Here is an 11688-nt window from a genome sequence, read left to right as displayed (position 1 = left end):
TCCTATTGCCGGGCTCCAGTCCACCACCCGGTTAACACCAGAAACGAGGCCCGTGGGCTCGTGGCACGCCACAGGCGAACGGACAATTAAACCCAACTAGCCAACCTAAAAAAAATCCATGCCTTGTTTCGCAGGCTCTCGGATCCCTCCTACTATCCTGATCCAGTGATTACAATCTTTCACCTATTTGGACATTGATCATCGTCCATATCCTGATTGGGGAAAGGAGAGGCTCGAGACTACCGTAGAGATCCTGTGCTGGACTATCAGATGCCGGTTGAGCCTGTTTTCTTGGATCGTGCCTGAAGAATCAAGGAAGGTCAGGTCAGGACGACAGTGTAATTTGTGACCTGTATCAGGTTACCGTTTTCTTCAGGCGGATCCTCGGCAACTTCGGTTTAGAATAGTGTAGCTCATACATTGCATACGTCTCTATGGGATTCCACCTTCTTCCTTCTTTGTGGAAGAGAGACTCGTAGGTACCTTATGCTTCGAGACCGTGAAGTGTACTAAAGACGAATGATAAAGAGTGCAAATTTATTACCCGCTTGAGCCAATTCTATTTGTGTTAGATGGTCTTTGATCATGATCAAGGACGATTAGGTATCAAGCGAGGTGTGCACAAATCCTACTCAACGCCGTAGTCAGGATTGTTGAAAGCAAAACAGCAAACGGGGATCGGCAGTTCCAAATGACAAGCTTATTTTAGACTTCAGGGATACACGCCAGGGCACCAATGGGAGCGTCATTCAAGGAACCTGCAAATTAAGCCTATGAGCAAATACATTTTTCTTGCCGGATGTCTCAGATCCTTTCCCATTTTCCACCAGTGCCTTCTCAAGCAAAAGCAAAGCTGAGACACTGACGGGGACACATAATCACAACCGAACCGTCACGCCAAAGAAAAACAGGAAACCACTAAGCTGCAACAGAATATCAAATTGGCCCAGATACAAACATGTTCAAGAGAGAGTATGTTGACTGTCCACAACATATCTACGATTCAATCATGCCATGTAAGTGCTGGAGTCGACACCGCCCTCGGGATATTCACTATGCAATTGTCAGTCACCGCGTCCTAAGCATCAGGTCCGGGAGAAAATCAAAGAACGTACGGAAGGGCAACTTCGAATCGCTTTTCGATCTCCTTGAGCACCTTCTCATCCTCCTCGTTGCTGACAAACGAGATGGAGAGACCCTTGGTTCCAAACCGACCAGCACGACCAACACGGTGCAGATACGAATCGGCATCAGCAGGCAGGTCGTAGTTTATAGCCAGGTTGATACGCTCAATATCAATACCGCGACCGAAAACATCGGTGGCAACACAGATACGCTTGTTGAACTCCTTGAACTCCTTGTAACGTTTGATACTAAAAAACTTTTATTAGTCGCAGCACTCGGTATTCCAGCAATGAAAGCACTTACCGCTCCTCCTGACTGACACCAGAGTGCACCGCAATACTGGGGAAGTTACATTCGCGCAACAGCTTGTCCAACTCGTTCGCGCGCAGTGTGCTCTTAACGAAGATAATGACTTGGTTGAACTCAAGACTGTCCAGAAGCTCGTTGAGTTTACGGTTCTTCTCCGATTCATTGAGCTTGATGTAATATTGTTGAAGACCGTGGAGTGTGAGCTTGGTGTCGTCATCGACGTAAACTTCAAGAGGGTTTCTCATGAACTTCTTGCAGATGGGTCGGATCTCCTGCGAAAGAGTGGCGCTGAACATCATGACCTGTTTATCGGCGGGGGTGGCACGGAAAATCTCCTGGACGTCCCGGCGCATGTCTGGTGAAATGTAAGCAAGGAACTTTCCCATGGGCGAGGTCTGCTTGCTTACCGATCTGATCAAGCATCTTATCGCATTCATCCAACACAAACGCCTTGACGTTACGTAGAGAAAGCTTTTTCTCGCGTACCAAAGCATTGAGACGACCAGGTGTGCCGACAACAATGTTGGGATATGACTCTTTGTTCGACAACACCTCGATATCTTTCTGGATCGGGGTACCACCGTAGAAGACAGCAGTCTTCACATCGGGCAGGTACTTGCTGAATCTGGCGTATTCATTCTTGATTTGGTACGCCAATTCACGAGTGTGGCACATGACGAGAACCGAGCATTCCCCAGGTACGGGTTCGAGTTGGTGGAGTGTAGTGAGAACGAAAACTGCAGTTTTTCCAAGACCAGACTTGGCCTGGCAGAGAACATCGACGTTCAGGATCGCAGTGGGAATGCAGACTTGCTGGACTGTAAAAAGGTGGAACGGTATGTTAGACTTGTATTCGATCCATAAGACTTGAAAAACGAAAAAAGCAATCCGTGTCGCAATGTCCGTCCATTCCCGAGTCATTCGAAAAGTATGCATACAATGCATTACTGCTCGCATTCACAACCGGCTTAGAACAAAGCACAGGTCGGGTGTTCAATCGTATCCCAAGCAGAAGCACTCTGCGGTCGGCAGAAGGATGAGAACAGTCCGGTCATAGGTGGCAAGGCTCCTCGCCTCCAGAGAGTGCACCATTATCTAACTCTCTAATGCGACGAATGTCACCTGAGAGAATTCCACGAGAACAAATTTGCCGTAGACAGCTGAAGCAAAGCAAGCGGGCAGTTGCCGCAGTGAGACTCATGATTGACACAGCGCAATTGTCTCATGGTACCCCGCGTGAACAACCTGGTGCGGCCTGTAGCCTCGAACGGAATAGGTGGCCAAAAGCGACAATTCATGCCTCGCGGAGATGGACGGACGTTGAAACATGGAGCAATGGAGGGATACTTGTGGGAAGAATGTAATTAACTAACCCTCCGATGGATGTTCGAAACCGCAATCGGTGATGGCACGTAGAAGCTCCCCTTTGAGCAAGAAGTCGCGAAAACCGGTCGAGTGAATACCGACATAACTTCCCTTCTTATCCGGGCGGCCGCCAGAAACTGTCAAGTCGCCCTTCTTGTCCTGGGCGCCATTTGCGGCGGGGGCAGCGGTGGTGGCTGCTGCGTCAGTGGTCTGAAGCTCCTCGTCGGAGTAGTCGATGAGATCCTCCTCGTGAGACATTGTTGATATAGGATGGCGAAATAAGAGTGGTGTTGGTGAAAGAAATGTGCTTGTCGCGGCGCGTTTTCCCAAGGCAGCCGAGCCAGGGACTGTGCTATAGAAGCGTAGATGGAGAGAGAATCGAGGAAAAAAGGGTTACAATGCTTGTCAAGAGCGGCGCCCCTTTTGTGGATGAATCGAAAGAAATTGAAAGATGATTAACGTTGAAGGCTGAAGGAAGACGATGGAGAACAAGAGAAGATCGCAGTCGCGAGGGATGGAAGGGAAGAGATCAGGAAGCCTACTGTCACGTGACAAAATCTATTAGTCACTCTCGAGAAGGCTACTTACCGCTCCTGGTTAGCCCCAAGATTAGCATTTCTAGACTCTAAAGCTTCTGAGCGGGTCCATCAACAATTAAGATCCATCATTTTCACCTCTCATCCTTGGTCAGATTAACCTGTTCTACATAATGGCTAAATCGAAAGGTAAAAAGGCCTCTTCAGGTGGAGTGAACAGCCATCTGCGAGCCCGATTGGCGTACCTTCATAACGCCGCAAGCCTTTTTCAATCAGTGGCGATTTCCTCGAAGAAACCAGATGATCAGCGAGCCGATAATGGAAACTGGGAGATGATGACGGGTTCGACAAGGGTTGTACCGCATGTTGTAGAGCCTGACATTACAGCTCAGAAACAGTCGCTTGCTACAGGCCCGTCAAACGACACAGATCGTCTTTCGCAACTCGCCCGAGTTTATGTATCACATTTGCGGGGAGTGTCCCTGAAATCTCAGCTGCGGCTTCCAGTGGAAGTTAAGCGCTCATTCTGCAAGCGCTGCGATACACTTCTAATTCCCAATGTCAACTGCGCGCATGAGATTAGAAATGAGAGCCGTGGTCGCAGAAAACCTTGGGCAGATGTACTGGTCATTCGTTGCACTACATGTGAGACGGAAAAGCGCTTTCCTCAAACAGAGAAGCGGAGCAAGAAACTTGCGGAACGTCGGAAGGAAAAAGCACAAACGGAGAAGCCAGATGTTAAGTGAAGGCCAGGGTCGTGGTTGTTTCTTTTTCTAGGGACTTGAAATAATCACCGCAGCCACTCAGTGTTGACATCCGCACCGAGACGGCGGTGAGGACCCCACTGTCACCTTCCTCCCTCTATCGAAAGCCATATTATTCTTATGGACTTACTTCGGCTTCTCTTAATGCTACCAGCTGGCCAACGACCCGGATAAAATGAGGACTAGCTTGATATGTTGCCTGCTTCAACGGCAACCAAATGTTGAGACCACTGTCATCTCATATGGCCCTGCGAATGTGCTTGACATACGTTACTCAACGCAGTTGCAGTCCTTGAGCCGGACCCGTGCGCCCTCAACACAATTGCGGACCGCAGGAGTTTACGACAATAAACCCGGGACTGTCAGTTGATGTGTTCAAGCGGCCTTGGAGGGATTGACGTCTGCCCGAGCTTGTTGCCGTGACTCCATCAAGGTCGTGTCGAAGGCAATTGTTCTTAAAGTTGAGTATCAACTTATGATCTGGATCCGGCATAGCCTGCGTTCCGCGTTGAAATGGTGCTCTTGCGAGGGAGGGATAGAAACGGAGTAAACCCTTTCAAACGAATCCTCCATCACTCATGACTATACTGTGATGTAGATGGATTAGCGGGCAAAGTTGACAACTATTACGGAGTAACATGAGCGTCGCTCAAACAAGAATGACAAGATGGGAACTAGAACAAGTGTATCCGAAATTTCAACGTGGTTGGAGAGATAGTTGACCCAATATCATGGAGTAAATAGGCCGTTTCTTTCGTGACATAGTAGGCTCTCAAAAGTCTGATCCAACAATAAACCATAACAGCAGGAAAGAGGCCTTAGGGTATCGACTGAGAACAGCGCTATCAACAACATGCTAATCCGTTGATTTCCAGTAAACTTCGACCGCAAAGATTCGAATTCTAGCAATGGCCGTGAGGCAAAAACAAAGGTCTTTAAAGCGCATATCCTTCCCAGGTATACGAGTGAATCGAAAAGGGGACAAAGAAGAAGTTTGTGACGAATTGTCAAGTGAGGAGGAAAGAAAGGTCACAAGTGAAGGGCACATGTCGAGCACTTAAGAGCTGCACAGGGTTGTCATTAAACAATGTCCGTGAGGACGGGGATTGTATATAGTGGATTTTGGAATCTTGGTGTTTGCTGAATCTTCAGTTCTTGGATTCGTTTCGTCTTGTTGGCGCGTTACAGCACCTTCATCATATAAGCGTTCATTGCAAGAGAAGACATAGGGTCGTTGATGGGACCATCCGGCAGTCGATCGGTAATTTGGCAACTGATATGCGACAACCTCCGGGGCAAAAGATTTCGTTTCGTTAGTTTCGTAGAATTCATAAGAGATAAAGTATGTGTGAACATGTCCAATATAGATGCGGATATGCGGGGTGAGACTGAGATAGTAGTAGATGCGGTGTCAGTGTCTCCGGCGGGCAGCTTGATCAATACGTTGGTCAAGACTCTCTATCCTGCCGCGATAAGCTTTCACAATTTCTCTGATATGTCCTATTTTGGCGAGCTCATTCTCCAAGTCATCAATCGAGGCGAGTATAGAACGAGTACGAGCAATCTCGGCGTCAGCGTTACGAATGACGTTTCCTGCACGGTCATAGCTGTTCTGAATGGAAAGTTGCATCTGCTCTTCTAGCTGGTGGACGTTAGCAAAGAACTATGTGACGATCGCATTCGTATGTGAAGAGGGATAACAATCGCTATCAAACACCCTTCGAGTCCAGTAAGGAGACAACGAGGCAGGAAAGACGACAGCAGGTGCAACTTTTTTTTTTAAAAAAAAAAAGAAGTGCAGGACTTCAGCATACGTACATAACCAATACGACTCCGAATTTGTTCCTGCAGCCCATCCAACTGATGCGAGAGTGCTCGAAGGCTCATCGGATCCAGCAGCAAGCGACCATGGCTGCTGGCCGCACTGGCGGCGCGCGAGCTTGAGTTGCTGGTCCGTCCAGTCCCTCTGCCCCTGGAAACGCCATTCCCAGTATGCCCATTCTGGAGTGCAATTTGTTGTTGTTGCCGTAGGATTTGGATCTCGGAGGAGGTGAGGCCAAGCGAGGTATCGGGAATCGAGGCTGACACGGACATTTGGTCCCGGCAGAGACATGCTCCAACCGCGACAGGAGTCTAGGAAGCGCCGATCGATCTGGAACCGTATAGATACAGTGGACCCGATTTCATGATGGTGACTGCAGGAGGGCGTAGGAGAACAACGCAGAGAGAGGGGGGGGTGAAGGGAGGAAACGGAACGGAGACAGGGGATAGGATGGAGAGAAGGGGAATAGCGACAGAGCGCAAGGTGCGCAGTCAAAGCGCAGAATTCACTAGAGGCGGCAAAATGGCTCAAGTCGCTGATATGATTTATCCTCCTGACGCGAGAAACAAGAAACTCAGGGTGTCTTTGAGAATCAGAGAGGAGACGGAGGAGAGCGATTAACGGCGGCGGGAATAGGGCCCGTTTGGGGAAGCAGATTATTAGTCTAGTCGGCGGCAGAAAAATAAGACAAGAGAGGGTGCAACCGCAGCAGCACTCCTCGTTTGGCTGTCAGGTTACACTGACGACGGGCGAGTACGATCTGATCTGAGTTGATTGATGATGACGGAGGTGATGAGACATGCACAGGTACAAGCTGAAGCTTCCAGGAAGAGGATTGTTCAAGGATGCCTCGGACAGGAGAGGAATGACTGGCCGAAGTGATGCAGATGAAGAAAGCGCAAGGAGACTTGAGGAGCAAGTTGCCTCCAATCTGTGCGAAATAAACCGTCCAGGGGGACAAAAGGGCAGTTCTGGAGCTTTGTACTGAGCATCCAGATCGGATTTTGCAGAATAAATATATACTATACACCACCTGCAACAATAACTAATCCCATTCGACGCTCGTGATCTTGATCCTCGTTGCATTGATATTCTAGCCATAGTAGACAATCATTATTGGGTAATGGCATTGTAGCAATAACCTGAGTTAGTATTTTATTAGGTATTTCCCTAAACGTCACTGCCCATCTCCAAAATTGTGGTTCTTCTCCGCGCCGCCCTTCTCTCTCTCCTTCTCTCGTCAATCCTCGCTACCCTCAAAACCTCCCATCTCGCCAAAATCATCATTGGCAACGAGGACGGAACTCGTCTCTTTTCGTCAAAAGCTGTGGAAGTCGACAAAGTCTTGAAATAGCGCATTTGGCGCGTCATTACAGCTCTAGTCGCCATTCCTGTCCATTGCCTTGTCGCCATCGCCTTCCCCCACGTCTAGATCTTCTGGAGCCGCTGCCCAATCCGTGAGGCTAAAGCCCTACAGCTGTATTACTGGATCCCTTGTCGATTTGGAGGGTCAGTGCTCGGAAGATCCGACCTTGAGAACAGATTCCTGTTGCTGCTCTTGATGCAGCTTACTTTACTGTCAGCCTGTGAGCTTTCTCCAATGTACTTGTCGCAGGTCTAGCCTGTTGCAAGAGCTTCACCACCGAACGTTGTCCTACCCAACCAGATCGAATTGCCAAGATAGCCCGATTTTGAGCGACTCCCATGACTGACTTGGATCTTGGCATCAATAGTAGCAATCGCACCCTAGTATTATCGAAAACCGGGGACACCGTTACTTTCCCAAAGCGCAACCATACAAACTTGGAATCATCTCCGTTTTCTGGAACGTTAGACTCAAAGGGACGACGAAAAGAAGAATAAAAATGCCTAAGGACAAAGAACGCTCAGTCAACCCTGCCATGGCGCAGCGGAAGCTCGAGAAACAGAAGAACCTGAAAAAGGCAAAAGCTGAAGCGCTGGCTCGTCGGAACGAGAAGCTGGCGCGTCGAAATCCCGAGCGCATCCAGAGACAAATAAACGAACTCAAACAAATGGAGGAGTCCGGACAGCAGTTGCGGCCACGCGAGAAGCAGATACTGGAGGCCCTTGAGCGCGATTTGCGAGCAGTGCAAAAGGCCAGGGAAGCACTTGGCGATAAAGCGCCCAAATTTGCGAGTTCGGAACACAGACGGGGGCCTCACGGCGGCCACAGAGACCACGGAGACGGAGTACTTGGCAAAAGGAGGAGAGAGGATCACAGGCGGTTTGAGCCAGATAGTGATAGTAGCGAGACAGATGAGGACGTTCGCCGGATACCTATGCCGCGGGACACACCCCCGCCCATACCCAGACAATATCAGCGAAGGAGAGGGCCAGATGCAGACGTGGATCAGGATGGCGCTCGTGGGCCTCATCCTCTACCATCGAAACCGCCCGTCGTGGAAACCAAGACTGTCTACGAAGCGAAGCCGGAGATCAGAAACTTACGGCAAGAAGCTATCAGCAAGTTCGTTCCTGCGGCAGTCAGAGTCAAACAGGAGTCTATTAGAGGTCGTGGAAAACTGCTGGAGCCGGAAGAGATGGATAGGCTTGAGAAAGCTGGTTACAGCGCTAATTCTGCAGAACCCAAAGGAGGTGTAAACTCCGCTCAGCCGGCCAAGGATGACATCGAGCAAAATCTCCTACAAGAGGAAGAACGATTCAATCGTGAACTTCGCACTGTACAGATGGAGGAAGTTGAGGATGAAGAAGCTTGATAGTCACGAGTTAATATCATGCGTTGCGGCACACACTTTAAATTCTGTGGCATATGCTTGACCACAATCGGGCAGAGAGCCTCGAGCTTCCCGCTCAAACACGATCCAAAACCAAGATTGTCTCATTGCTGGAGAAGATATCGAGGATATGTATCTTGGATTCTAGGCACCGAAGACCTAAGGTGAAAGAGAAACAAAATTTGTATGTACACACATATGCCTTTCCTGAATACGCCGGATATCCAATGAGCCTCCACAACTAACGCCATTTGAGGGGAAGAAACAATGTCAGGGTCAAAGAGAAGAGGAGGAAATGTACAAAGAAACGAGAGTAGACGGGCTTTGTAACCCTGTGGTAAAAATAGGGGCCCATTGAGGAAATAGATCTCTATCGGTCAAAATCTGGATGATGCTGTCTGCTGGGGTGCGGAAATAGGTGCACAACAGACGAAAACAACACAGCAAATAGGAAAGGGCATCACGGCATTAAAATACAAAGGAAAAGGATGTTGTTCGCGTCGCGTTGACGATGCTAATCAAAAGGATGCGCCAGATCATGCATCAGTCCCATGCCTTGCATGGTTCATGTCGCTTCTCCAAAGCACAGCACCGGGCTGAAACTCCAAGAAGTGTCTCAATTATTAAGGTCCGTGGGAAATATTAGAGGCGGTTGCCATGTAGAAATGGCCTTCTTTGTTTGCAAATCGTGCCTCTGGAGCGCTTGAGAGTGTTCCCATGTCGTTCAGAAGAAACGAATGGTCAAGGATATCCCATAGTCTCCTAATTAGGGCGGTCAGGGTTTACCTGAAGTTCCGAATGACCTTTCTCCCGCGAGCCAAAAATGGACTGGGCATCTCGTCCTTCTCTGGGTCCCAAACAGCTGGGGGTTCACGGTCGGAAGACCTCAAATTCGAGGAGCAGCCCGCAGCTCGAGAATCACTTGCGCACCGCTTGACTTCATCCATGGGCCGTCCACCAGCCCTTGCCTGGGCAAGTTCAACCAATGTACGGCCACCCATGTTGCGCTGCATGACCGCTTTGAACATCTCTTCACCACCACCGTTCGCTTTCGAAGGAAGCTGTTTACCAGCACTCTTGCGAGTTGGGGACCCGGCATCGGCAGCAAGGTTCGCCGATGATGGGATTTTAGACAGCCGCCGATGGGGTGATCTTGACTTCGCCTCTCCATGACGAATTTCGGACGGGCCACCCGGCAGCTGGGGCAACCTGGAGGAATTGGAAGGAAAGAGGGGCGGCTGCGAGCTTAATTTCTGCATCAATGCAGCGGTGTTCTGTCGGAGCAGAGGACGTGCCCGGGCCTTGAAAGGATCAGGTTCGACCTTGAGTCGGGTAGGTGAGGGAAGATCGGGTGTATCATCTTCGTCATCAGAGTAAGCTAGAGTTGGCTCCCACTTCGCTCGCTGCCTGTCTGCCTCCGCAAAGATATTCTTGCTTGCCGCTGAAGTACGGCGGGGGGACAAAGAGAGTGATGCGATGGAGATTGGTGACGGCTCAGCCATCTGCACGTCGACAGGCGATTCAACCACCGTCTTCGAGCGACTGAAAGGGGTTCTAGTTTCCTTCTTCGGTTGCTTGTTTGCGTTGGCTGTAGGAGACTCGATGGACAGCTGGCTGATATCGGTGCTTGAGGGGAAGTCAGTATCATCTCCGTTATTAACGGACGACCTGGAACTGCTTGTTGGGAAGGCCGTATCGTCCCTTGAACTGCTGTTCCGCTTTTGCTTCTCAACTTCGATATTCACTCTTTCTTGTACCTCGAACTCAAACCTCTTGCGTAATCGGTCCAGTTCATTCTGTACCTGACGGTCGATCTCGAGTCTTGCCTTCACCTCCCACTCTCGGCGCACGGTGTTTTCAATTTCTGCTTTCAATTGCTGTTTCTCTTTTTCAAGCTTCGCAAAGGCTTGCTCCATTTCTTTAACCTTCTGCGATGCAGCTTCCTCGCGCTTCCGGAGCGTCTTCCCAAGGTCAACCACTTCCTTCTCTTTCCGCATCAGGCGGATGATAGGAAGATTGATTAGAGCGGCGGTGTCGGGTCGGTGGTCTGGGTTGACACGCAAACAACTGGCAATAACATTCTTCAGCTCTGGTGAGTAAAAGTCTGGAAGAGGAGCATATTTTCCTTCTCGGATCCTTTGGACCAGCTGGATATGCGTCTTTGCGTTGAAAGGGGGTTCTCTCTGGCACAGCTCATACATGATGCAGCCGACAGCCCAGATATCAGACCGCAGGGTGTACTTCTCTGCAGCGCAGATTTCGGGTGACATGTAAAAGGGAGTGCCGACATAGGTCGATGCGAAGTCATGCGAGTGCATTAGCTTAGACAGGCCAAAGTCACCGAGTTTGACCGTATTGTCACTGCCAAGAAAGATGTTTTCGGGCTTCAAGTCACGGTGCAGGATAGTCATCTGTGCCTGCTTGCCTTTGAGACCAGAGGGTTTGGGAGCCGGGCCCAGTACATTCGATCCCACATCAACCGGGTCCGCTCCATAATGGCACCGGTATAGCGCTGTTACCAGCTGTGACAAAATGCGCCAAACGAACTCCTCTTCTGCATATTTGTTTGTCTTCTTCAAGTTCTTGATCACCATGCTAAGATCACCGCCGCCGCAGTACTCCATGTACAGATACAGATCCTGGCTTGCTTTGAGATGTTCACGATGGTAATAGGCGACGATGTTCGGGTGTCGGAGGGAGCTCAGGATGTTGAATTCGGCGGTGAGCTGTTCGCGCTCCTTCTGCGACATCTTGATGTAATTGATTTCTTTGCGACATAGTATCTGGCTTGCTGATTAGCTCCAAAACTGCGTCACAAATCTGAATCGAGTCCTTACGAAGCCATCTGATTTCCGTTTGACCTTGCGGATAACGCCAAATGAACCACACCCTGTATGAGCCTTGTTTAATTGTACATTCCAAGGAAGAATTGTAGAGTTCAGGGGCAGGTGGCCCGTACCAATCTTCTCCAAGACTTCATACTTCTCTGCCTCAGCTAAAGCAATTGCCAT

The 11688-nt window shown here is 49.6% G+C and overlaps 3 protein-coding genes across 3 annotated transcripts; 1 reads left to right on the top strand and 2 right to left on the bottom strand.

Moving 5' to 3' along the window:
- Positions 1–1007: 1007 nt before the first annotated feature.
- SUB2 (ATP-dependent RNA helicase SUB2) lies at positions 1008–3057 on the bottom strand (the record flags this gene model as incomplete). Its single annotated transcript, XM_026757320.1, has 5 exons — positions 1008–1053; positions 1116–1373; positions 1429–1789; positions 1842–2252; positions 2808–3057. The coding sequence occupies 5 exons, from the start codon at positions 3055–3057 to the stop codon at positions 1008–1010; spliced, it is 1326 nt and encodes a 441-aa protein (XP_026610568.1).
- Positions 3058–7786: 4729 nt separating this feature from the next.
- CDV56_103104 (WW domain binding protein 11) lies at positions 7787–8659 on the top strand (the record flags this gene model as incomplete). Its single annotated transcript, XM_026756723.1, has 1 exon — positions 7787–8659. The coding sequence occupies one exon, from the start codon at positions 7787–7789 to the stop codon at positions 8657–8659; it is 873 nt and encodes a 290-aa protein (XP_026610567.1).
- Positions 8660–9459: 800 nt separating this feature from the next.
- On the bottom strand, positions 9460–11688 carry nimA (serine/threonine protein kinase nimA; the record flags this gene model as incomplete). Its single annotated transcript, XM_026756356.1, has 3 exons — positions 9460–11460; positions 11515–11567; positions 11637–11688. 3 exons carry the CDS (start codon positions 11686–11688, stop codon positions 9460–9462), a joined length of 2106 nt encoding a protein of 701 aa, XP_026610566.1.

Source organism: Aspergillus thermomutatus, assembly GCF_002237265.1.
Source record: "Aspergillus thermomutatus strain HMR AF 39 chromosome Unknown NODE_301, whole genome shotgun sequence".
Classification (NCBI taxonomy): Eukaryota; Fungi; Ascomycota; class Eurotiomycetes; order Eurotiales; family Aspergillaceae; genus Aspergillus; species Aspergillus thermomutatus.
Note: the sequence above shows the minus strand (reverse complement) of the source record. Positions and strands in the feature narration are given on the sequence as shown.